We start from the raw sequence: 24719 nt of genomic DNA, 5'->3' as shown, positions 1-24719 counted from the left end.
GCATATCCCCAGTAGGAGATGTTTAGGAGGCAGCTGATAGATGTTTCTCTCTCATCGATGTTTCTAACTGTCTATCTCTCTCCCTTCCTCTCTGTAAAAAATCAATAAAATATATTTAAAAAAATATATATATATATATGTATGTATGTATGCATATATATAAATTATATATATTATATATAAATATGTATATGTAAAATATATGTATATAATATATACTAGAGGCCCAATGCATGAAAATTCGTGTAAGAGTAGGCCTTCCTTCCCCTGGCTGCTGGCACTGGCTTCCCTCTGGCACCCACGAGCTGGGCTTCCCTTGGGCCACTGCAGGCACCTGGGACCTGGGCTTCCCTGGCAGCACTGGCTTCGTCCATATGTCTGGTCTAATTAGCATATTAAGCTTTTATTATTATAGATTATTATTATAGATGTGGTCTTTAAAGAGGTAGTTAAGATACAACAAGGTCACTGTGTGGGACTTCATCCAATCAGACTGTGTCCTTACAAGATGCGATCAGGACACAGACACAGAGGGGCAATCACGTGAGGACACAGGGAGAAGACAGCGTCTTCATGCCGAAGAAAGAGGCCTCCGGAGAAACCAGCCCTGCCCACACCCTGACATCAGGACACAAAGGGCATCTCTTTTCTCCCGTTAAGGCTTCCCCAACAGCAAAGAGCCGATCAGATGGTTCAGCAGTGGAGGGGCCTGCGTTCACTGACTCCTTCCAGCGTCACTAGGTGAACACTCCATACTTTGCCTTTTGCTGAGCAGACTCTTCTGCAGGTTCTGAGGAGGTAAAAGTACAGAAGGTAGATATTCTCCTCCACTAATGACTCCAATGCAGTGAGACTCTGCCAAGTTGAGAAAGGAGTTTCTGTGATTTCTGTGCACGCCCGGCCCTTCCCCTCCCCCCCACAGCATATTTTGATCCTTTGCCTATTTAAGTCTGAATTAAACCACTAGCAATGGTCCTAGTGCCTATGCCAGTGATGCTCCCTGGCCCTGGCCCCCCTTAGGGCAGCAGAGGGAGGCACAATGCTGGTGCCTAGGCCCCGCCCTCAGAACCCGACTTAGGACAGCAGCTTCTGGACATCAAGACTCTAAAGACCCCCAATGACCCCATGGGCAAGCGGCAGTGTTGAGAACTGCTGATCGTGGTCAGAAGAGAAAAAGCTCACTGACGAACTTCACAACCATCAGAGGAGAGTCAGTCCAGCAGCTTTATAACACCACACCTACTTGCCACTTTCATTTTAAAATGTAGAATATTGCCCTCGTGGGTTTGGCTCAATGGATAGAGCGTCGGCCTGTGACTGAAAGGTCCTGGGTTCGATTCCGGTCAAGGGCACATGCTCAGGTTGCAGGCTTCATCCCCAATAGGGGGTGTGCTGGAGGCAGCTGATCAGTGATTCTCTCTCATCATTGATCTTTCTCTCTCTCTGTTTCCCTCTCCCTTCCTCTCTGAAATCAATAAAAAGATATCCCCCCCATCTAATAATAGACAAAGATGCAAATTGACTGTACCTTCACTATGCCCACCATCTGCTAATCAGAGTGATATGCAAATTAACCACCAACAAAGATGTGGCTAACTTGCATATACCCGTTGGAAACGAAGACTGAAGACACCATCGAAGGAAGCCAAGCAACGGAGCGGAGGTAGCGGAGACGGGCGGGAGAGAAGTGGCAGAGAAGGGCAGGGGTGGAACGTCAGAGACGTGAGCCAAGCCCTATTCTTGCAGGAATCTTCCTGCAATGGGCTTCTAGTTTAAAATAAATAAATAAATAAATACATAAATAAATAAATAAATACAATGTAGGGTATTAGCCCTTTAGACTTTTGAGCTGAGTGTATTTTAGGTAAAAGAGTTAATACAAATTGAAGTGTTTCACAAATAAGTACCAATAGACACCAGCTACAATGGGGACTTCTCTCTTGGTCTAGATCAGGGGTCCTCAAACTACGGCCCACAGGCCACATTTAAATACAAATATTGAATTTGTTCCCGTTTTGTTTTTCTACTTCTAAATAAGATATGTGCAGTGTGCATAGGAATTTGTTCATAGTTTTTTTTTTTTAAACTATACTCCGGCCCTCCAACAGCCCGAGGGACAGTGAACTGGCCTCCTGTTTAAAAGGTTTGATGACCCCTGCTCTAGATTGTAGAACCCAGGCTTCTGTGTGTGGAAGCTACTGACTCGGTGGTTCTGGCCTTCCCAAGGGGTAAGCATACTCACGTGCCTCTGTGGTTTGAAAAGCATGGACAAGCTGGGAGATGGTCCTTCCTAGTTCCTCCTGTGCAGGAAACAGTAAAAAAAAAAAACTGCCTTCAGACCCTAAAGAAAGGCGGCTTCACAACCACAAGCAACACACTCAGCGGTCCACCCGGCATGAGACAGGCTTCACTGGCTGCTGCAGCCCGGTGTGCGTGAGGCCTGCAAGCTACATCCCTGCTGCGAAGGGCTTCCCTCTACAGCTGGGGCCAGCAGAACCTTGCAACAGGGCAGTTACTGCCCTCAAGATCCAGCTGAGCCCTGAGCACAGAGGTTGGCCATCGAAGGAGAAAATAAGAGAAGGCAGGCCAGAGCAGAGCGCTGCAGGACATGCATCCACCTGACCAGCACAAAGAGGGAGCCAACCAGACCTAGCTGGTTTGGCTTAGTGTAGTGGATAGAGCGTTGGCCTGCAGAGTGAAGGGTCCCAGGTTGATTCTGATAAAGGGCACATGCCTGGGTTGCGGGCTTGACCCCCCAGTAGGGAGCGTGCAGGAAGCAGCTGATCAATGATCCTCTCTGATCATTAATGTTTCTATCTCTCAATAAAATATTATTATTAATAATAATAAAAAGAGGGAGCCAACCAGACCCCTGTAACTTACTCTCTGCCTGCCCGTGTCACTGGCCAACAGCACTCCGTGCACTTGCTAAATGGGTAATTCCAGAGCCTTCCCTGAGGCTCTAGTTCAGAGGCATGGAATACAGTGCAGGATTCTGCACTTTCAATACTGCCCCCCCACCCAGGGGATCCTAAAGAAGAGTAAGCAGTTCATACTCTAGTAAACACTGTTTTACAAAGGCTAGCATTTTAGGGCAATGAAACTACTCTGTAAGACACCATCGTGATGAATACATGTCATTATACATTTGTCCAAACCACAGACCATACACCAGGGGTGAGCCCTCAGGTGAATTATGGACTGAGGATAATGATGATGTGTCAAGTGTTAGTGCATCGATTATAACAAATGTACCATCTGGTGGGCGATGTTGGTAACAAAGGCAGCTGTGCATGTGAGGGGGGGCGGCAGGAGATAAGGGTGTACTGGGCTGCATATCGGGGTGTGCTGTACTGTCTGTTCCTGGAACAGACAGATAGGAAGGTACTGACATCAGGTTGGGCCTTGAGATATGGTCTCATGGTCCCTCCTCAATATACTGTGCTCTCTGTTCCTGGAAAACATAGATAGGAAGGTGATAATGCTATACTGTGTTGGGAACAAATTGCGTAAACAAGGCTTTGTAACTTTGTAGTTTTTGCCAATAAATAGGCTGTAATGCTTGCAGTCATTGCTGCAGTTCCGCCTTTGCTTAGGCGGGTGCTGGAACTGCAGATAGCTGGCCAGCTTAATAAGGGTTCCTAAATTTAAATTCTGAGTCGGTGGTCTATCTTGCTGAGTCAACCCATAACATTGGGAAACTTCTGTACCTTCCTCTCAGTTTTTCTGTAAATTAAAACTGCTCTAAAAAATAGTTTTGTTTTTAAGGAAAGACACGTTTAAACGGCTGCAGCAGAAATTTGTGCCTCAGAGGACTTAGATGCTCTTCCTTGGTTTCCATCATTTAGGGCTGTTGGTGATCTCTCACAAACACCAGACAGATAACCCAGGCTTCACCCGGGCGCTGACTTGCACTGATGAGCACTTGTGGGGCTATTGTGCTCAACTCAAATATAAGACCCTCTCTGAACAAAGGCCCTCACCTTCCTGATATTAATAAATCTATATATATGAAAGCCCAAGTGACTGTTATGCGTGGAGGACTGGCCGGTAGCTATGATGGGCACTGACCACCACAGGGGGTGGTCCATGTGCTCCCACAGCCACCTTCCCACAGCCAGCCAACCTCCTGCATTCCCTCCCCATGTCAGTCGGTCTGATCGGGACTGGGTGAGACGGCCCAATTGCCCGCCAGGCCGAGGGATCCCACCAGTGCACAAATTCCTGCAGCGGACCTCTAATAAATAAATAAATAAATAAATAAAGAAATAAATAAATAAAGCGGAAGGAAAAAGCTGTAAACTTCGCCCAGAGTCAACCGCACGCCCCGCTGGCCTCCCACTGACGCTGCTGCTCAAGCTTCCTCTTCCTTTGCCGGGGTCCCACCCCAGCGGGTCCAGGGGTCCCCAAAGGTGTGGACAGAGTCGGTGAAGAGGGAATGACACGGAGACAGAGTTCAGTTGATCAGCAGCCTAGCCAGGATATCTAGCAAGGATCTCCAGCCAAGTTCTGTGTAGGATCTCCAGCCAGGTTCTGTAGCCATGTTCTAGTCAGGTTCTCTTGCCATGTTCTATCCAGGTTCTGTAGCCAGGTTCTGTCTCTAGGTTCTGTGGCCAGTTTCTGTCCAGGATCTTTTGCCATGTTCTCTCACTAAGTTCTGTCTCTAGGTTCTGTGTCTAGGTTCTGTGTCCTGTTGTCTTGTTGCATCTGTATTTATACCAGTTGATTCCAATCCTATCAATCTCTATTCCAAAGGTTAGGGCGTTTCTTATCTCCATTCCAGGGAGTAAAGATTATGTAGCTTAAGCATGATTGTTCATAGTTAAAGTGATTAATTCCCTGCCTGGCACTTAGTTAAGGGGTTTTATCCCCTCCCTAACTTCAGAGGAAAATCCCTACCTGGAGAAACAACCTTTCTCAGAGAGGGGACCTTGGTTAAAACACATAGTGCCAAGAAGGTGAGCAAACATATTAAGAACAGTATGCCATATATGCCAGGTCCCTTGAAACAGCAAGGATGGACCAGCTCCCGGCAAATTCCCCCTTTTTTATTTTTTAAAAGCAGGCATTAAAAAGAAAACCCCAAATGCTCTCTTGTATCCATTTTAAGAGTAGGATTGGCGCTTTCCGCTATTACCTGAGTCCTGATCTATCACCCCAGGGAGAGCTTGCCAATCCTGCACTTTCCTGGGGTGGAAAGGCTGCAGTGAGGTTAAGGATAAGGCTCCTTGGGCCTACCTCCTCCCATGCCTTTACATTTACCTTTCCTTCCTCAAAAAAGCATGGACATACTTGTGGAAAACGTTCTGTCTGACTGGGAGTAACCTTAATTCCTCTGCTAGCAAGCATATGTGTTAAAAGATCAATACAGAGTCTTATTTCTTTAGACTCAGTATGGCACATCTTCTTAATCTAAAGATCAATACAGAGTCTTCTTTCTTTGGACTCAGTATGGCACATCTTCTCAATCTAAGTTCTGTACTATCCACCTTCTTACCCTACTTATCCTCTATAGGGGGGTCTGCAGTACCCTGGTGGAGTCCTATCCGTCCCGAGTGTGGGGTTCTCAATGGGGGGGGGGGAGCTTACCTAGGGGAATCCTGTTCCAGGGGTTCCCAAAGGTGTGGACGGAGTCAGCGAAGACTATCCACCCTCTTCCTACGGTGGAGTCCTATCCATCCCGAGAGTGGGGCTTACCTAGGGGTCCCTGTTTGGGCGCCAGATGCTGGGGTCCAACCCCAGCAGGTCCAGGGATCCCCAAAGGTGTGGACGGAGTCGGCGAAGACTATCCACCCTCTTTCTATGGTGGAGTCCTATCCATCCCGAGTGCGGGGCGGCTTACCTAAGGGGTCCCTGTTCGGGCGCCAGATGCTGGGGTCCAACCCCAGCAGGTCCAGGGGTCCCCAAAGGTGTGGACGGAGTCGGCGAAGAAGGAATGACACGGAGACAGGGTTCAGTTGATCAGCAGACTAGCCAGGATCTCTAGCCAGGATCTCCAGCCAAGTTCTGTTCAGGTTCTCTAGTGAAGTTCTGGTGTTTATTGTTTTGTTACATCTGTATTTATACTAGTTGATTTTAATCCTGTCAATTTCTATTGCAAAGGTTAGGGCGTTTCTTAACTCCATTCCAGGGAGTAAAGATTATGTAGCTTAACCATGATTGTTCGTAGTTAAAGTGATTAATTCCCCGCCTGGCACTTAGTTAAGGGGTTTTATCCCCTCCCTAACTTCAGGGGAAAATCCCTACCTGGGGAAACAACCTTTCTCAGAGAGGTGACCTTGATTAAAACACATAGTGCTAAGAAGGTGAGCAAACTTATTAAGAACAGTATGCCATATATGCCAGGTCCCTTGAAACAGCAAGGATGGACCGGCTCCCGGCATTCCTTCCCATACGCTCACCTGGAGGAGCGGCTTGTCCTGCATCCACATGCAATAAAACAGTCCTTTCCACACCTGCAGCAGCTCGTCATGAGTGAAACCACCTGCATCAAAACAGCAACACTCATACTAAGTGGACCCCAGCCTTTTAGTACCAGGAACAAAGGGACCTTCCCTCTCCTCTCAAGACATCCTTCTAACTCGGAACCCACTGGACCTGGGCCCGCAGGGACTCCCCCAGGCAACTGCCATTTCATCCTTTCAATAAAAACTGAGCATCTCCAAGTAGCAGGCACTGTACGTTTTTGGAGATTCAAAACTGAGTGAGTCACTATGTCCTGAGTTGGATGGTGGCTGGCTATCTTCGGGGGATAATTCATCCAGCGTCACACTTGGGGTTGGTGCACTTTTCTGCATTACACTCCAAATTTCAAAAGAAAAGGTTAAGTCATCGGGCCAGTACAGGACGAAGACACATAAAATCCCTCAAAATAGTGACTGAGTTCCTGTGTCTGGCACTGTGTTCAGTGAGCAGTGGTTCTCAGACCTGAGCACCAGTGTTAGAATCACTTGGGGGCTTGTAACACACGGATCGCGGACCCTACGGCCAGTTTCTGACCCATCAAGGCTGGGAAGAGACCAAGAAACTGCCTTTCCAACAAACGTCTCGGCGATGCTGCAGTTGCCGATGGGGTGCCACACTTTGAGAACCTCTGTTACACAGACCAGTTAGCAAGCATGTTCTCTGCTCTCGCGGGGCGTACGCTACAGTGAAACTCAAATGACAACCCAACAATTACACAAGGACCATTACTGACAAGTGACAAATGCCTCGGGGAGGGGCAGTGGAAATACCACCATAGGCGCGCCGGACCACGTGGTTCGGAGGCCACCCAGCCTGGATCACCACCGGCCCCCACCTGGCAGGCCCAGTCCCCAAGGCGGCCCCGCAGGCCACGCGCCAACCTGCAGGCCACTGAGTCCTGATGACGATGTATTTCCGGAGCCTCCTCACCGCCTGGTCCCGAGTCACCTGCTCGTTCCCCGCCAGACTCTGCACAAGCTGGATCTCAGCGGGGAGCTGCACCCACGGAACCATGGCTATCACCACTGAGATACCCAGGTACCAGGGACAGCGCCGCTGCTCTTCACCTGGACGCTCTGTCTGAGGTCCAGCACTAGGGAGGGCCACTCCACGGCCGTATACCATCGCCCCGTAGTGGCCGGAGACCGCAATGACAGCTCTAGACAGCTGTAAATAAAAGGTCACTAAACCTGTGCCTGCCTTTTAAGGGGGCGGTAGTTTAACCTGGTTGATGACAGAAAGCCGGCGAGCACAGATAGAAGGAATGGAAGAATTGGAGAAAACTCTGTGCAGCCCCCAGTGAATCATTGATTCAGGGTGAAAGTCATCAGAAAATGGCACAAGGGCTAAAGAAAGGTGGTCCAAGCTATCAGTCCCCGCCCCAAATGGCCGGCCACTGTGGGCGTGGGGTGGGGGGTCTCCCACGCAGCAGCCGCACCTGTGGGCATTCAAACCTGACCCTCATCCAGCCTTCAGGGCTGCACCTAGCTGTCAGGACACAGGAAGGCTGAGCACGGTGCACAGGAAGACAATCACGACCCTAGTCTGGGACAGTTTGCAAGACAACCGTCCTGAAATTTTCATAGAGTTGAAGTCATGGATGAAGGAAGGAATGAATGCCTAGATAAAGGAGGGGATGTACTCTTTTACATATTTGCATATACAAATATTTTTAAAAAAATTTTTTTTATTGCTTACAGTATTACAAAGGGTATTACATATGTGTCCCTTTTTTCCCCCCGCCCTTGACAATCACCTGGCGTCCCCTACCCCCCAGTGTCTTATGTCCATTGGTTATGCTTATATGCATGCATACAAGTCCTTTGGTTGATCTCTTGCCCCCCTCCCTTCTGCCCCCCATGCATATACAAATCTTGATTGGATCCCTGTTCAAAGAAAAAGCTCTATGTCATTTGGGGGTCAATTGGGAGAGCTTGCATATGGACTGGATGTTGGATTATAGTGCAGAATAATTGTGTATTTTCTTAGGTGTGACAATGTAGTGTTTATGTTCATGCAGAATGGACTCAGCAGATTTTTTTCTGTGAAGGGCCACGTGTCAGGAACCCCAAGCCTGTGGATCCACTGGGCTACGAGGATGGAGGGCTACGATCTATTATGGCAAAGGGACACAAAGCAAATCAGCACAGGGAAAGGCCGTACAGAGGGAGTCCAGGGGACACCGGGAGGAGGCTTCCAGAATCCTCTCCAGGTGGAGACACACAGGCCACACTTACCGCCCAGCAAGGAGCTGGGACAACACGTGGAAGAGGTCGACTACCAGGAAGCAAAATGGAGAAGCACCCACTTCCTTTACATTAGTGAGTATAGGGTAGTTAACATTTCCAGTAAGTAGAGATGGTATGTGGGCAGCAGCATAACTGGTGCCAATGTGGCTATGCCTCCAAGGGGTTTGGGAAAGAAATTGACCCGGACTTGTCAAAGGTATCTGATTCTAGATGCATAAGAACAATGGGCAGGGCTGCTTACGGGAAAGATTGTCCTTTCATTAAGGAAGCTACAGGCCACGGGCAACCTTTTTGTGAATGCATGCCAAAACCGGCAAAATCTCTGACTCAAAATTCTCTTGCATGCCAACCCTAATTTTTTGAGAACATGATACGCCTACTTGATATCTCTTAAGCTATACATATGTGAAGAAGCTTGAAGAAATAATAAAATGCATTCAAGTGACACAAACACAGTATATGATGATGAAAAATACATTTATTTTTTAATGTATACACGTACACTGATACTCTGACAGAAAACTTTATGACTCCGTTTGATATTATCAGTGGGACTTTTGCTGCTGCATCACTGATGACAGAGATTTTACATCAGGTTTATATTTCATGATCTTCAGAGATATGCACAAGCTACTACTTTCATCCATCAGGCTATTCCTATTACGAGACTTAACACAATTAATCACTGAGAACAAAGATTCACAAATGTATGTGGATGAAAACATGGAGAGTTACGCTGTTGCCAAGTTTTTGAAACAGAAAAAATTTTCTGGAATCGCATTCCAAGTCCTCAATAGTTCATTTTCAACACTTCTCTCTGGTACTCCTGTCTCTAATCCCTTTCTTTCAATGTTTTCCAAGTCAACTTTAAGGTCAATAAATTTCTGCTTCCAAATTGAGCTACTCTGAAATTCAATCAATTGCATTTCAAAGTCAGCTATGTCTATCCATGAAAACATTTGTAAGTTTAGTTCCTCCAGTTTCATGCTATCTGGAAACCTCATGAATTTTGCTGTCTCTTCCATTTCTCCGAATTTCGCAAATCTTGAGAAGTACTGCTCAATAGTTGACTCGATGATGTTTAAAAAGAGCTTTTGAAGGCTTTGACAGAAGGTCTTTGGGAGGTCTTTGATGTGCCTCTTGAGTTTTGGGAAATATCTAAATCTCTCACCATCCACATCCCTCTGAAAGACGTCCAGTTTCTTTTCAAAAGCCTTTATGAAACCAAATGTAACATCAAGTGTCTTGCCAGTTACTTGTAATTGAACATTTAAGTCATTCATCTGTTCACAAAAATTTTAAATGGAAGATTATGAGAGGGTTTAGTGTGCCAGCAAATGTTACTGGCATGCCATGTTTGGCATGGGTGCAAGGGGTTGCCCACAGCTAGCCTAGGATGTGATTACCCCCAAGACCTGCCCAACTAGGAATTTATGAAGGAATCACCTTTGTGGTCACTTTCAGGCTTACCAACCAGTGCCCAGAGCTTATCAGGTCTGCTATGTAGCCCCTTTTTCATTCACACATTCATTCATTCATTCAATTATAACTGAATTGTAGGGGTCTCTCCTTCCATTCCACACCTGGCCTCCCACCCTTCCCTGAATTACAAACCAGGCTCTTCCCTTGTCAGGTACAGGAAAAGCTGGCCTCTCCCACTTACCTGCTCATGGGCCACTCCTACTGGGTTCTGCAAGGAGCCTACAGAAGGCCTGATCCTGCAGTCAGCACCCAGTGGTGGGAGAGGCCCAGAATCCCCTGAGGTGCAGCACTGGATGGGGGAGGGGGTGCAGCTGGAATGCCACTCTCACCCCAACCTGAGGCCCTGGTAGGCATCTCATCACCGGACTCCCTTGTGCCTCCTCTGTTCACACACATCAGCCCTTCACTCTGTCCCTGGATTACACGCTGGTGCAAGGTGGGTGCTGGACCAGGTCTTGCAGATGAGAAGTGCAAAGCAGTCCCATGCACTGGGAGTGAGGCCAGGCAGGTCTGGTCCTGGACTCCAAGATGCCCTGGCAGTCTCTGTCCCCAGCTACTTCTGGAGCCCAGTGGGCACAGACTTCTCTCCCTCCTGCTCTTGGGGACTCTCAGGTCCAGCTCCCACTCATCTCTGGGTCTCTCCCACCTGGAACCTGCCCTGCAGGCCATGTGGCAGCGGAGGTCATAGCTTCCAGAGCTAAGGCTCGGGGTGTGGGTTTGCAGATCACAGGGGAGGAGGACAAATCACAGGAAGATGGAAGAGCAGATGTTTGGTAACCAGCTGTCTGCCCTGCCACGCAGGTGAGTCTCAGATTTTAAAAAGTTATCTCTGATCTTTGCTCTCTTTCTGGACCAGGCTCCCCACCTACATGATTTTAATATAATCATTTTATTTTTTGTTCCCCCCTTTATTTTAGAGAGAGGTGGGGAGAGGGAGAGCAAGAGAGAAACATAATGTGAGAGAGAAACATTGATCAGTTGTCTCCAGTTAAGGGCCCCAGGGGATATGGAACCCGAAGTTGATCCCAGGACCCTTTGGTGCACAGGAGAAAGCTACAAAGGACTGAGCCACCCCGGCCAGGGCCTTTCCTGAATGCCATGAGGGAGAGGTGGAAGTCCTCCCCACCCCATGGCTGGGTCTTGATCGCCCTCTGCTCAACATTATCCACAAGCGAAAGTGGCACCTTTTGGAGGCGCGCAGAGCCGGATACCTCCGCAGCGTGTCTCCGCGGCCAATAAGACCAACACCAAACAGGGCACACGCACTGCAGCGCACGCCGGCGGGCCCAGGCTAGTCCTCCGCAAGGACCAGGTTGTGCAAGATGCCCGTCCCTCGCCCAGTTCCCTCAGCCCTACCCCACTTGTTGCCCCCACCCCACCCCACCCCACCCCACCCCGCCTCAACCCCACCCCACCCCACCCCGAACCGGTGTTAGCGTCCCGCCCCTCCCACCCGACCGCCCTCCCGGCACACCTGAGCCCTGGACTTGCGACAGAGGGCGGTGCTCACAGTTAAAACCCTTGCTCTGCCTTCACTGCTAATCACACTGACAGGCCACTGCTCTGTGCCTGCTGCTCTTCCCTTCTGTGCCTGGTGCTCTGTGCCCGCTGCTCCGCCATGAGCGCTCCCGTGCCTACGCTTGGTGGGACCTCCGAAACCCGGCCTGCCACAGCCAAGATCCAGGCCATCGCCGACAAGGTAGGCGGCCCGGTACCCCCTAGTCCGGGTCGGGTCCCGCCCTGTCCGCACAGGAGCAGCGCCCGCCAGGACGCGGAGGGTATGGACGCTGGGACAGGCGTCTAGAGGGAAGGGCCTGGTGTGCTTGTCCTCGGGCGGTTCCCGTCAGTGAAGCTGGGGCAGGGTCTGCAGGGTCCTAACTTCCGCTCTGCCTTCTTCCAGTGCTCCTTGTGCAAGTAACACAAAAACAGACACCAGGCTGGGATGCAGAGGCAGAGCCTGGTTCAGACCCTGGGCAGCGCTTGACCTCTGTGCCTCAGTTTCCTCTTCTGTAAAGTGGGCATCACTGGGGGCCTTCACCGAAGGTTCTGGGGAAGGTGGGAGGGTGGGGCCACAGGAAGGCTCAGGTTCTGAGAGGACACAAAGTCAAACAAACCTGCAGCTTCCCTAACCCCGTGGTCAGCAAACTGCGGCTCGAGAGGCACATGCAGCTCTTTGGCCCCTTGAGTGTGGCTCTTCCTCAGCCTTAGGAGGACCCTAATTAAGTTAATAACAATGTACCTACCTATATAGTTTAAGTTTAAAAAAATTTGGCTCTCAAAAGAAATTTCAATTGTTGTCCTGTTGATATTTGGCTCTGTCGACTAATGAGATGGTCTAAACTTTAGACCATCTGACCACAGTCAAGGATGGTGAGTCAGTCTTTGAAAATGATGAATTTGTAGGGACTGCGTGGTCAGCCAGGTTTGGTGAGGTTCCTCTCCCAGGCGGCTCCGGAGCCCAGCCTCTCCTGGGGTTCCCGGGTCCCAGGCCTAAGGAATTCCTCACTTGCTCCGTGAACTGTGAACGCGCATCAGCTCAGGAGAGAGGAGTGGCTGTCTCCGGGCTCCCTGATGAGGTGCTGTCACTTGAAAGTGACAAGTAAGAGGGCGGTCACCATGGCCGCTGGGAGGCAGTTCTGAGGGCAGGGCTTTGCCTGTGGCTCCTAGAGGACAGGGCAGGGACACCCTCTTGCTGCCTCAGGTACTGATCCTCCCCTAGCTCTCTGGGCTGCAGGTGTGGAGAACAGAGGTCAGAGAGGGAGCCCTGGCCAGAGGATGTCAAAGTCCCAAATTCTGGCTCAGCCGCCTCAAGTAGTGCCCACCAGTCCCGACCTTGGATTCCCTGGCCCTCTGCAGTCTCCTGGCCCCTTGAGGGTGGTAACTGGCAACTTCCTCGCCATCCCCAGGCCTTTCCTGCTCCCCTTGGCTCTAGTACAGCCCGTCTTTCTCCCGGTCCACAGTACTAGCAGTGAACTGTCACCACGGGCAGGGCCTGGAGGCTGCCACATGCCCAGTCCCATCGCCTGCATTTGGGTCTTCTCACCATTCCTGCTTTCCTGCCTCCACTCCTGAAACAGGCCAAGAGGGAGGCCATTCCTTCCCAGACTCCCCTGTGCGTTTGTGTGTGTCACTCATCCCCGTAGGCTTGTCCACCGTACACAGGGTCAGATCCCTGTGGACCAGACATGGCACCTTGCATGACAGGTAAGCACTGAGACACAAGTAGGCCTGCAGTGAGAACCCTGCCGGCCCCATGCAGAGGGCACAGGAGCGGCAGGAGGGGCCTGCCTTCTCCCTTCCTGACCCTCCCTCCTGTCAGCTGCTGACTCCATTCTCCCTCCATTCTTATCCCTGGTTAGGGCCCCTCCCTGAAGGTGCAGGCAGGCCACAGGCCTCATGCCAGCCACAGCTTTGACAGGCTTGGTCCTGCATTGCGAGGAATAATCCGTAAAGGGTGGCCTTAGAGGTCAGTTTGTAACATTTGACATGAGGCCGCAGCTCCCGTGTCAGTCACTCTTGCAGGAAGGAAGACACTGAGTTCCCCTCTCTCCTGTCCCCTAGGTGAAGTCCCAGCTGGAGGAGAAGGAAAACAAGAAGTACCCCACTTTCAAGGCCACAGAGTACATGAGCCAGGTGGTCGCGGGGACTAACTACTTCATCAAGGTGGAGTGTCCGCTACAGGGGTGCTCATGCAGATGTGGGGAAATGGGGGACTTACAGGGGCCAGGACAGGGGTGCGTAGGGGGTTCCTGTAGCCCTAGCTGGTGTGGCTGATTGGATAGAGCGTCAGCCTGCACACCAAAGGGCCTCGGGTTTGATTCCTGGTCAAGGGGAGGTACCTGGGTTGCAGGTTGGATCCCTGGCCTCAGTTGGGGCGCATGCAGAAGGCAATCAGTCGATGTACCTCTCCCTCTCTCTAAAAAATCAATAAAAATGTTTTTAAAATAATAAAATAAAAGGAGTGTGCATGCACTCCTGCAGGCCTCCATGGAGGAGAGGACTGAGCCTTGCAGGCAACTAAGGGCTGTGTGGAGGGAATGTAGCGTGCCAGGGGTGCTGGCTGGGGTGATGGGCACCTGCTACACCCAAAAGAGGAAGATGGGAATGCCCCGAAGCAGTGGTTCTCAACCTCTGGCCCTTTAAATACAGTTCCTCTTGTTGTGTCCCAACCATAAAATTATTTTCGTTGCTACTTCATAACTGTCATGTTGATACTGTTATGAATCGTAATGTAAATATATGATATGCAGGATGGTCTTAGGCGACGCCTGTGAAAGGGTCGTTCGACCACCAAAGGGGTTGCGACCCACAGGTTGAGAACCGCTGCCCTGAAGGGACTGGCCTCCAGGCTCTCAGGGCCTTTCTCACACAGTCCGCCAGGCACAGGGACATGGGGTTAGAGGCAGCACCTGCCCCCCTCACTCGACTCTCTCTTTGCAGGTTCAAGTTGCAGATAATGACTTCGTGCACCTTCGAGTGTTTGAAAGTCTCCCTCAGGAAAACAAGGCCTTGGCCTTGGACAGTTATCAGACCAACAAGACCAAGCATGATGAGCTGGACTATTTCTAGTTCTGGATTTTGAACTGAACCTTCACCACGTGGTTCTCTGTCACGTGTTCTCATGTTGGAGTCAGAAATGTACGAAGTCTCTAATCTGTGCACTTTCGCTGGGGCTGCTCTGCACCAATCTGGTGTCTCTGCTTCTGACTTTAACAGCGTGATTTTCCTCCCAATCAATGATCTTAACTAAATTGCTTTCCAAGAGGGCTTAGATGATCCCTAAATAAATACATTTTGAAGTTTTTGCAAATTTCTTCCTTTGCTGTGGGTTTTTTTCTTCATCTGAAACCATAACCACCATATAGACGTGTTTACAAAGGTCTTTCATGGCCACGCCCTGGGCCTGAAGCCCTCCACCTGAGCAGGAGAGCCCAGCGGGGCTGCCCCAGGTCCGAGCAAGTGGGTGGTCGACCTAGGACCCCAGGAGTCGCTCCAACTACAGCTCTGGACTCCGCTGCGTGGACTCTGCGTCCTGTCTCCAGGCCTCGGTTGCCCCCTTAAGTAAAAGGATGTGAGTAAACCCGGGTCTAGACCATGCGTTCTAGGTGTGCTCAGTCACACTGTTTCCGTAGCAGCAATGACACGGCAGGGTCCAAATTGTTGCGCAATCCTGCTGCACAGCTGCTCAGAACCAGAGGCCTGGGAGGCGGTGCCGCTCATCCCTGAGCTGCGGCACCTGCTCAAAGCCTGAGCCTCTGGAAGGGCCCGTTTCAACAGGGTCCTGCCCGTCAGTGCTGTCAGTGCCTGGTTGGTTTGCCCCGTGTTTGTGTGAAATAGATTAAAAAGAGGGCCCCTGACATCATAGGAGTAATGACTGGTGAAATTTCTATCTGTGTGGCTCAGGGTCAAGGTAGAATATGTGTTCCTGAGGGTTAAAGTCGGTCTGACATTCCTGAAACCCACTCGGCTCCCCTGGGGCATGTGGCATTTTGTCTGTGACCTGAGGTCATGAGGAGCCTGGAGAGCAGAGGTGAGAAATCTCTGCACAGTGAGCTGTGTGCGTCCACATCCCTCCATGAACTGGAAGAATAAAACGTTCATAACACCCTCTTCATGTCAAGCGACTCTGCACTGAACAGAAGATGGAACACAGTTCCCACCTGGGACTTTCAGGGACCGGCAGGGGAGACGGCATTGAGGGGGCTAAGCAGAGCTGACAGCCATGCCCTGCTCCGCCTGGTTAGAAATGGGTGATTGCTTAACAGGTGTGGGTTGGGCCCAGGGTGATGAGGCATCTGTGACAGGAAAGGGGAGACAGTTACACAAAGCTGGGAGGTACAAATGCCCTGGGCTGTGCAATTGAAGTGACTCAGGTGTACTTACTTCCTGTGAATTTCACCTCACTGAAAACATAGCACAAGACAGTCAAACAGAGCCAGTCTGGGGAACCCCTTGGCAGAGGATTTGGGGAACCAGTGCTGGGCTTGCGCTCTTCCATCTGCCCAGCCTCTCCTCTGCCCACCCTGGACTCTGGGTGCTGACCTGTGGGTTCGCCCTCGCCATTCGTTCTCCAGCACTTGCTGCAGGGACCACCTCGGGGTCTCCTGGCAGCGACCTCTCTTCTACAGGATGCTTTTTGGGTCCTGGTACTTGGCCTGCCAGTGAGCCCTTCAGGCTAAGCTAGTAATGGCGCCCCTTCTCTCTGTGTCGTCCTGGGGTGCTGACCACCCCACCCCTTTTACTAAGCACTCAAGTCACTGGTCAGTGCCATCTATTTCCCCAGCACCAAGAAGACAGCGATAAAGGGACCCGCCCGCCCTTGAGAGTCACAGGCCCTAACTCTCCAGCTGTCCAGGCAGGGACCGCTAAGCAGCACAGGGCGGTCAGCGTGGGTTTGAAAGGCAGAGTCAGGCGCTTCAGACACAAAGCAGATCTCGCAGCCTCCCGCCCTCTCCTTGCCTTTCTCACAAAGCCTGTTACTTGGGGATGACCTGAGGATTTATCTACAAAATGTGGGAGGGTGTATAGTACCTGCTGGGCTAGTAGGACCAGAGCTGTCACCACCCAGGTGTGAAGGAATTAGAACCCAGAAGGGGCAGTGACACCTGATGGATGACCAGAGCTTGTCCTCACAATCTAGCAGGGATGGGCCAGGAAAGAGAGCCCCTCCCTCCTGATCCCACGGCAGGTCTTGCAGGAACCCGGAGTGGGTATGGCACTAGAGTGGGTTGGTGGGCAGAGGACTTGGGGCATGATGGGCAGGGCAAGGCAGGCCCTTTCTTTAAGAGGGAGATATTTGCCTGGCCAGCATGGTTCAATGGTTGAGCATTGACCTATGAACCAGGTCAGCCTGATTCTAGGACAGGGCACATGCCAAGATTGCAGGCTGCATCCCCAGTGAGGGTGTTTGTAGGAGGCAGACAATCGATGTTTATCATCATTGATGTTTCTCTCCCTCTCTCTCTCTCTGAAATCAATATATATATATATATATATATATATATATATATATATATATATATATATATATATATATATAAAATATATGTATATAATGTATACTAGAGGCCCAATGCATGAAAATTCATGTAAGAGTAGGCTTTTCTTCCCCTGACTGCCAGCACCAGCTTCCCTCTGGCACCCAGGACCTGGGCTTCCCTGGCAGCCCCAGCTTCGTCCAGACCTCTGGTCTACTTAGCATATTACGTTTTTATTATTATAGACTAGAAGACCGTTGCACAAAAAGTTGTGTACTTGGTGGTGTCCCTCAGCCCAGCCTTTGCCCTCTTGCAGTCCGGGACCCCTCAGAGGATGTCCACCTGCTGGCTTAGGCCCGCTCCCTAGGGGATCGGTCCCAAGCTGGCAGTCAGACATCCCTCTGGCAGACCAGCAGTCCTCGGTGGATGTCTTCTTGCCAGCAGGGAGCAGGCCTAAGCTGCAGTTGGACATCCTTAGTGCTGCTGAGAAGGCGGGAAAGGTTCCCACCACCACTACTGGCAGCCATCATCCTGGCTTGTGGCTAAGCAGAGTTCCCCCTGTGGTAGCACACTGACTACTAGGGGGCAGCTCCTGCATTGAGCGTCTGCCCCCTGGTGGTCATTGTGTGTCATAGTGACCAGTCATTCACAGTCATTCTGCTGTTAGGGTCAGTTTTCATATTACCCTTTCATTATATAGGATAGAGGCCTGGCTCATGGTGGGGGCCGGGGGTTTGACCTGAAGGGTGTCCCGGATCAGGGTGGGGGTCCCGCTGGGGTGCCTGGCCAGCCTGAGTGAGGGGCTGATGGGAGTTTGCAGGCTGGTCATGCCCCCTTCAGGGTGGGGGTCCCCACTAGGGTCCCAGCCAGCCTGGATGAGGGGCTGATGGCTATTTGCAGCTGGTCACACCCCTTTCAGGGTGGGGTTCCCCACTGGGGTGCCTGGCCAGCCTGGGTGAGGGGCTGATGGCTGTTTTCACACTGGCCACACCCCCTTTAGGGTGGGGGGGTCCCACTGGGGTTCCTGGCCAGTCTGGGAGAGGGGCTGAGGGCCGTTTTCAGGCAGGCCAAGCCCCGCAACGGAAGCTCCCAGCCTCTGCTTTTTTTCTTTTTTTTTTTACTCTGGGATTTATTTACCTTCTATAATTGAAACTTTGTAGCTTTGAGAGGAGCTCAGAGCCGGCCAGGGCGGCCAGGAGGGAAGACTACTGCTCACTCAAGCTCCGTGGCCACGGCCAGCTGAAAGCAGGTATCTGGGGTTTATTGACCTTCTATAATTGAAACGTTGTTGCTTTGAGTGGAGCTCAGAGCTGGCCGCTGCAGAGGGGAAGCTTGGCTTCCTCCATCATTGTGGCAACCAAGCCTCCTGCTTGCTCCAGCTCCATGGATGCTGGCCGCCATCTTGATTGGGTTAATTTGCATACAGTCACTCTGCTTGGATGGTGGGCGTTGCTTAAGGTGTAGCAAAGGTACTATCAATTAGCATATTTGTATTTTAATAGTGTGGATTATTATTATAGATATGGTCTTTAAAGAGGTAGTTAAGACACAACAAGGTCACCTTGTGGGACTTCATCCAATCAGACTGTGTCCTTATAAGATGCGATCAGGACACAGACACGGAGGGGCAATCACGTGAGGACACAGGGAGAAGACAGCGTCTTCATGCCGAAGAAAGAGGCCTCCGGAGAAACCAGCCCTGCCCACACCCTGACATCAGGACACAAAGGGCATCTCTTTTCTCCCGTTAAGGCTTCCCCAACAGCAAAGAGCCGATCAGATGGTTCAGCACTGGAGGGGCCTGCGTTCACTGACTCCTTCCAGTGTCACTAGGTGAACACTCCATACTTTGCCTTTTGCTGAGCAGACGCTTCTGCAGGTTCTGAGGAGGTGAAAGTACAGAAGGTAGATATTCTCCTCCACTAATGACTCGAATGCAGTGAGACTCTGCCAAGTTGAGAAAGGAGTTTCTGTGATTTCTGTGCATGCCCCCCAGTAAATTTTGATCCTTTGCCTATTTAAGTCTGAACTAAACCACTAGCAATGGTCCTAGTGCCTATGCCAGTGATGCTCCTCGGCGCTGGCTACCCTTAGAGCAACAGAGGGAGGCAAATGCTGGTGCCTAGGCCGCGCCCTCAGAGTCCATTTAAGGACAGGAGGGTCTGGACATCAAGACTCTAAAGAGCAGATTAAGATGCCCGAGATGAGGGGAACCAAGATGGCGGCATAGGTTAACACAGGAGTTTGCTGCCTCGAACAACCACTTCAAAAATACAACTAAAAGACGGAACGGACATCACCCAGAACCACAGGAACGCTGGCTGAGTGGAAGTCCTACAACTAGGAGGAAACAGAAACGCATACCGAAACTCAGAGGAGGTGCAGTGCTGAAGTCAAATACTAAGGTGCGGAGTGCATGCAGAGCAGACTGGTGGCTGAGGGCGCGGTTGGCGTTTTCAATCGGGAGGGAGTTGAAAACTCTGAGCTCCAGATCCGGGCGAGTCTTTAGGGACCCAGACTCAAACAGGAGAAGAGGGGCTGTCTGGCTTCGGTCGGAACTTGAAGGCAGCTTTCTCTCCAAGGTTTGCAGCAGTTGCTGGGACTCAGAGAGGCAGAGCCCCTGGGGACGGGACTGAGAGCAGCCATAACTGCTCGCTCCGGCCCACCCTGTTGATCCCGTGCGACCCGCCCCACCCAAGCCCTGCACATAGCCATTTGCCGGATAGCCTCAGGCAAAGGCTAGATTAGCACCTCCCTAGGGGACAGAAGTTCTCTCACTGCAGACACAGCTGATTCTCACAGCCAGTTGGCCTGGAGGTCAAATCCCCGCCAGTATTACCTACAACAATCTAAGCTTAACTACAACAACACTGCGCATAGAGACCACTAGGAGTTGCACCAAGAAAGCATAAAAAATGCAAAGACAAAGAAACAGGAAGCAGATGTCAGAAATGGAAGATATAGAGCTCAAAACCACACTTTTAAGGTCTTTCAATAAATTTCTAAAAACTACCGATAAATGTAGTGAGATCCTCAAGAAATCTAATGAGACCCTCGATGTTGTGATAAAGAACCAACTAGAAATTAAGCATACACTGACTGAAATAAAGACTATTATACAGACACCCAACAGCAGACCAGAGGATCGCAAGAATCAAGTCAAAGATCTGAAATAGGAAGAAGCAAAAAACATCCAACCGGAAAAGCAAAATGAAAAAAGAATCCGAAAATACGAAGATAGTGTAAGGAGCCTCTGGGACAGCTTCAAGCACACCAACATCAGAATTATAGAGGTGCCAGAAGATGAGAGAGAGCAAGATATTGAAAACCTATTTGAAGAAATAATGACAGAAAACTTCCCCTACCTGGTGAAAGAAATAGACTTACAGGTCCAGGAAGCGCAGAGAACCCCAAACAAAAGGAATCCAAAGAGGACCACACCAAGACACATCATAATTAAAATGCCAAGAGCAAAAGACAAAGAGAGAATCTTAAAAGCAGCAAGAGAAAGAAAGTCAGTTACATACAAGGGAATACCCATACGACTGTCAGCGGATTTCTCAACAGAAACTTTGCAGGCCAGAAGGGAGTGGCAAGAAATATTCAAAGTGATGAATGCCAAGAACCTACAACCAAGATTACTTTATCCAGCAAAGTTATCATTCAGAATTGAAGGTCAGATAAAGAGCTTCACAGATAAGAAAAAGCTAAAGGAGTTCATCACCACCAAACCAGTATTATATGAAATGCTGAAAGGTATCCTTTAAGAAGAGGAAGAGAAAGAAAAAGGTAAAGATACAAATTATGAACAACAAATATGCATCTATCAACAAGTGAATCTAAGAATCAAGTGAATAAATAATCTGATGAACAGAATGAACTGGTGATTATAATAGAATCAGGGACATAAAAAGGGAATGGACTCCTATTCTTGGGGGGGAAAGGGGTGTGGGAGATGTGGTAAGAGACTGGAAAAAAATCGTGCACCTATGGATGAGGACAGTGGGTGGGGAGTGAGTGCAGAGGGTGGGGCGGGAACTGGGAGGAGGGGAGTTATGGGGGGAAAAAAGAGGAACAAATGTAATAATCTGAACAATAAAGATTTAATTTAAAAAATGGGGGGAAAAAAAGACTCTAAAGAGACTAAACCCAGATGGCCACATAGGTAAACACTGGAAATTGCTGCCTTGCACACCACTTCAAAAATACAACTAAAAGACAAAACGGACATCATCCAGAACCACAGGAAGGCTGGCTGAGTGGAAATTCTACAACTAGAAGAGAAGAGAAAAGCACACTGAGACTCAGAGGAGGTGCGGAAGTAAAGTGCAGAGGTACAGAGGCGAACATGGAAAGGGCTGGCAACAGAGGACGTGGTTGTCTTTTTCAATCGGGAGGGAGTCTGAAGCTCCTGACTGCTCTGAATTCCAGTTCCAGGTGAGTCTCTGGGGACCCAGACTCAGAGGGGAGAAACTGGACTGTCTGGCATCGGTCGTAACTCGAGGGCGGCTTTCTCGAGGTGTTTGCAGCGATTACCAGGACACTGAGACGTGGGGCCTCTTAGGGTAGGCCTGAGGAGCAGTCATAGTTGTTTGCTCCGCCCTGTTGATCCCCTGAGACCCCGCCCCACCCAAGCTGTGCACAGAGGCTTTTGCATATGAAACGCATGGCCCTTTGCAATCTGAAAATCACCTAACAAACTGCAGCTGGGTCAGAGAGACCCAGAACTTCCAAAAGAAGGCCCAAGGACCCACAGAAGCTTGCATTGCTTCACAGGTGGGCCTCATCTGGGCACCTCCAAACCCCAAGCAAAGAAGAGGAATCTGCAGATCTCTCCTGCTGGGTAGCCTCAGGCAGAGGCTAAATTAGCACCTCCTTAGAGATCTAAGAGCCAGTGTACCCAGTGTTCAGAGTGGGACCATCCAGATTACAACTCCTCAGATCCATAAGGGACACACTCAGGGGGCAGACTCAGTGAGCACCAAAGCCCCACTGAAGTAAGTCTTGCCCCAGAAGGGTGTCTCCAACACCGAAGTTCTCCCACCGCAGACACAGCTGATTCTCACAGACAATTGGCCTGGAGGTCAGTTCCTCTCAGTGATACCTACAACAAACAAGGCTTAACTACAACAAGACTGAGCACAAAGCCCACAAAGGGGTGCACCAAGAGTGTCCACCTCAGGTAATTGGAGAGGCTGAGCAACTGGGCCCTATAGGACACCTAGCACAGAAATCCACTCTATCATCACAGGGAAGCATAAAAAAATGCGGAGACAAAGAAACAGGCCACAAATGACAGAAATGGAGGAAAGCAAACTACTGGATATAGAGTTCAAAACCACACTTATAAGTTATTCAAGATTTTCTAGAAACCGCCAATAAATTTAGTGAGATCCTCAAGAAATCTCGTGAGACCCTTGAGGTTATGAAAAAGGACCAACTAGAAATTAAGCATATGCTGACTGAAATAAAGAATATTATACAGAGTTCCAACAGCAGACTAGAGGATCGCAAGAATCAAGTCAAAGATCTGAAATAGGAAGAAGCAAAAAACACCCAACCAGAAAAACAAAAAGAAAAAAGAATCCAAAAATATGAAGATAGTGTAAGGAGCCTCTGGGACAACTTCAAGTGTACCCACATCCGAATTATGGGGGTGCCAGAAGAAGAGAGAGAGCAAGATATTGAAAATCTATTTGAAGAATTAATGACAGAAAACTTCCCCTACCTGGTGAAAGAAATAGACTTACAAGTCCAGGAAGTGCAGAGAACTCCAAACAAAAGGAATCCAAAAGAGGACCACAGGAAGACACATCATAATTAAAATGCCAAGAGCAAAAGACAAAGAGAGAATCTTAAAAGCAGCAAGAGAAAAATAGTTAGTTACCTACAAGGGAGTACCCATTTGACTGTAAGCTGATTTCTCAACAGACACTATAAGGCCAGAAGAGAGTAGCAAGAAATATTCAAAGTGATGAATACCAAGAACCTACAACCAAGATTACTTTATCCAGCAAAGCTATCATTCAGAATTGAAGGTCAAATAAAGAGCTTCACAGATAAGAAAAAGCTAAAGGAGTTCATCACAACCAAACCAGTATTATATGAAATGCTGAAAGGTATCCTTTTAGAAGAGGAAGAAGAAGAAAAAGGGAAAGATACAAATTATGAACAACAAATACAAATCTATCAACAAGTGAATCTAAAAATCAAGTGAATAAATAATCAAACAGAATAAACTGATGAATATAATAGAATCAGGGCATAGAAAGAAAGTGGACTGACTATTCTCATGGGGGAAAGGGGTGCGGGGGTGCGGGAAGAGACTGGACAAAAATCATACGCATATGGATAAGGACAGTGGGGGGGGGGTAAGGGCAGAGGGTGGTGGGAACCGGGTGGAGGGGAGCTATGGGGGGAAAAAAGAGGAACAAGTGTAATAAAGTAAACAATAAAGATTTAATTTAAAAAAAGACTCTAAAGACCCCCAAGTGACCCCATGGGCTAGCGGCAGTGTTGAGAACTGCTGATCGTGGTCAGAAGAGGAAAAGCTCACTGACAAACTTCACAACCAACAGATGAGAGTCAGTGCAGCAGCTTGGTAACACCACACCAGCTTGCCACTTTAATTTTAAAATGTAGGGTATTGCCCCATCAGGTTTGGCTCAGTGGATAGAGAATCGGCCTGTGGTTTGATTCTGGTCAAGAGCACATGCCTGGGTTTGGGCTTGATCCCCAGGAGGGGGTGAGCAGGAGGCAGTTGACCAGTGATTCTCTCTATCATTGATGTTTCTCTCTATTTCCCTCTCCCTTCCTGTCTGAAATCAATAAAAATATATTTTATATAAGTAAATAAATAAACAAACAAATAAATAAATAAAATGTAGAGTATTAGCCCTTTGGACTTTTGAGCTGAGTGTATTTTAGGTACATGTGTTAACACGAGTTGAACTGTCTCACACATAAGCACCAGCAGACACCAGCTGCAATGGGGACTTCTCTCTTGCTCTAGATCTTAGAACCCAGGCTTCTGTGTGTGGAAGCTACTGACTCGGTGGTTCTGGCCTTCCCAAGGGGTAAGGATACTCACGTGCTCTGTGGTTTGAAAAGCATGGAGGAGCTGGGAGATGGTCCTTCCTAGTTCCTCCTGTGCAGGAAAGGCGGCCTCACAACAAGCAACACACTCAGCGGTCCACCCGGCATGAGACAGGCTTCACTGGCTGCTGCAGCCCGGTGTGCGTGAGGCCTGCAAGCTGCATCCCTGCTGCGAAGGGCTTCCCTCTACAGCTGGGGCCAGCAGAACCTTGCAACAGGGCAGTCACTGCCCTCATGATCCCGCTGAGCCCTGAGCACAGAGGTTGGCCATCAAAGGAGAGAATAAGAGAGGGCAGGCCAGAGCAGGGAGCTTCCTCACCGCCCGGACCCGGGTCACCTGCTCGTTCCCCGCCAGGCGCTGGGCCAGCTGGATCTCAGCGGGGAGCTGCACCCGCGGAACCGGGGCGATCGCCACTGAGAGACCCTGGTACCAGGGACAACTCTGCTGAGC

At 49.7% G+C, this 24719-nt stretch overlaps 1 protein-coding gene and 1 long non-coding RNA gene across 5 annotated transcripts in view; one reads left to right on the top strand and one right to left on the bottom strand.

Annotated features, from left to right (window-relative positions):
* LOC132229953 (cystatin-B-like) overlaps positions 1-15006 on the top strand; it is a 20743-nt gene extending 5737 nt beyond the window's left edge. Inside the window, exons 1-3 of one of the 2 annotated variants that reach the window (XM_059686664.1) lie at positions 11704-11895; positions 13758-13859; positions 14637-15006. In XM_059686664.1, coding sequence (XP_059542647.1) covers positions 11815-11895; positions 13758-13859; positions 14637-14765 — 312 coding nt within the window. In that variant the 5' untranslated portion in view covers positions 11704-11814 and the 3' untranslated portion in view covers positions 14766-15006. Of the gene's footprint in view, positions 1-11703; positions 11896-13757; positions 13860-14636 lie in introns of those variants that run through there. The other variant, XM_059686665.1, reaches the window with a different exon arrangement.
* Positions 397-24719, bottom strand: LOC132229956 (uncharacterized). Of its 3 annotated transcripts, none has more exons than XR_009451771.1 (4): positions 24606-24719; positions 6402-6484; positions 2243-2300; positions 397-855 (listed from the first exon to the last, which is right to left on the bottom strand). It is a non-coding gene; the product is annotated as an uncharacterized LOC132229956 (long non-coding RNA). The 3 variants fall into 3 exon arrangements; XR_009451770.1 differs by lacking the exon at positions 24606-24719 and adding an exon at positions 7347-7457; XR_009451769.1 differs by lacking the exon at positions 24606-24719 and having other exon boundaries at positions 6402-7270.

Source organism: Myotis daubentonii, chromosome 3 (genome assembly GCF_963259705.1).
Source record: "Myotis daubentonii chromosome 3, mMyoDau2.1, whole genome shotgun sequence".
In the NCBI taxonomy this organism is placed as follows: Eukaryota; Metazoa; Chordata; class Mammalia; order Chiroptera; family Vespertilionidae; genus Myotis; species Myotis daubentonii.
Note: the sequence above shows the minus strand (reverse complement) of the source record. Positions and strands in the feature narration are given on the sequence as shown.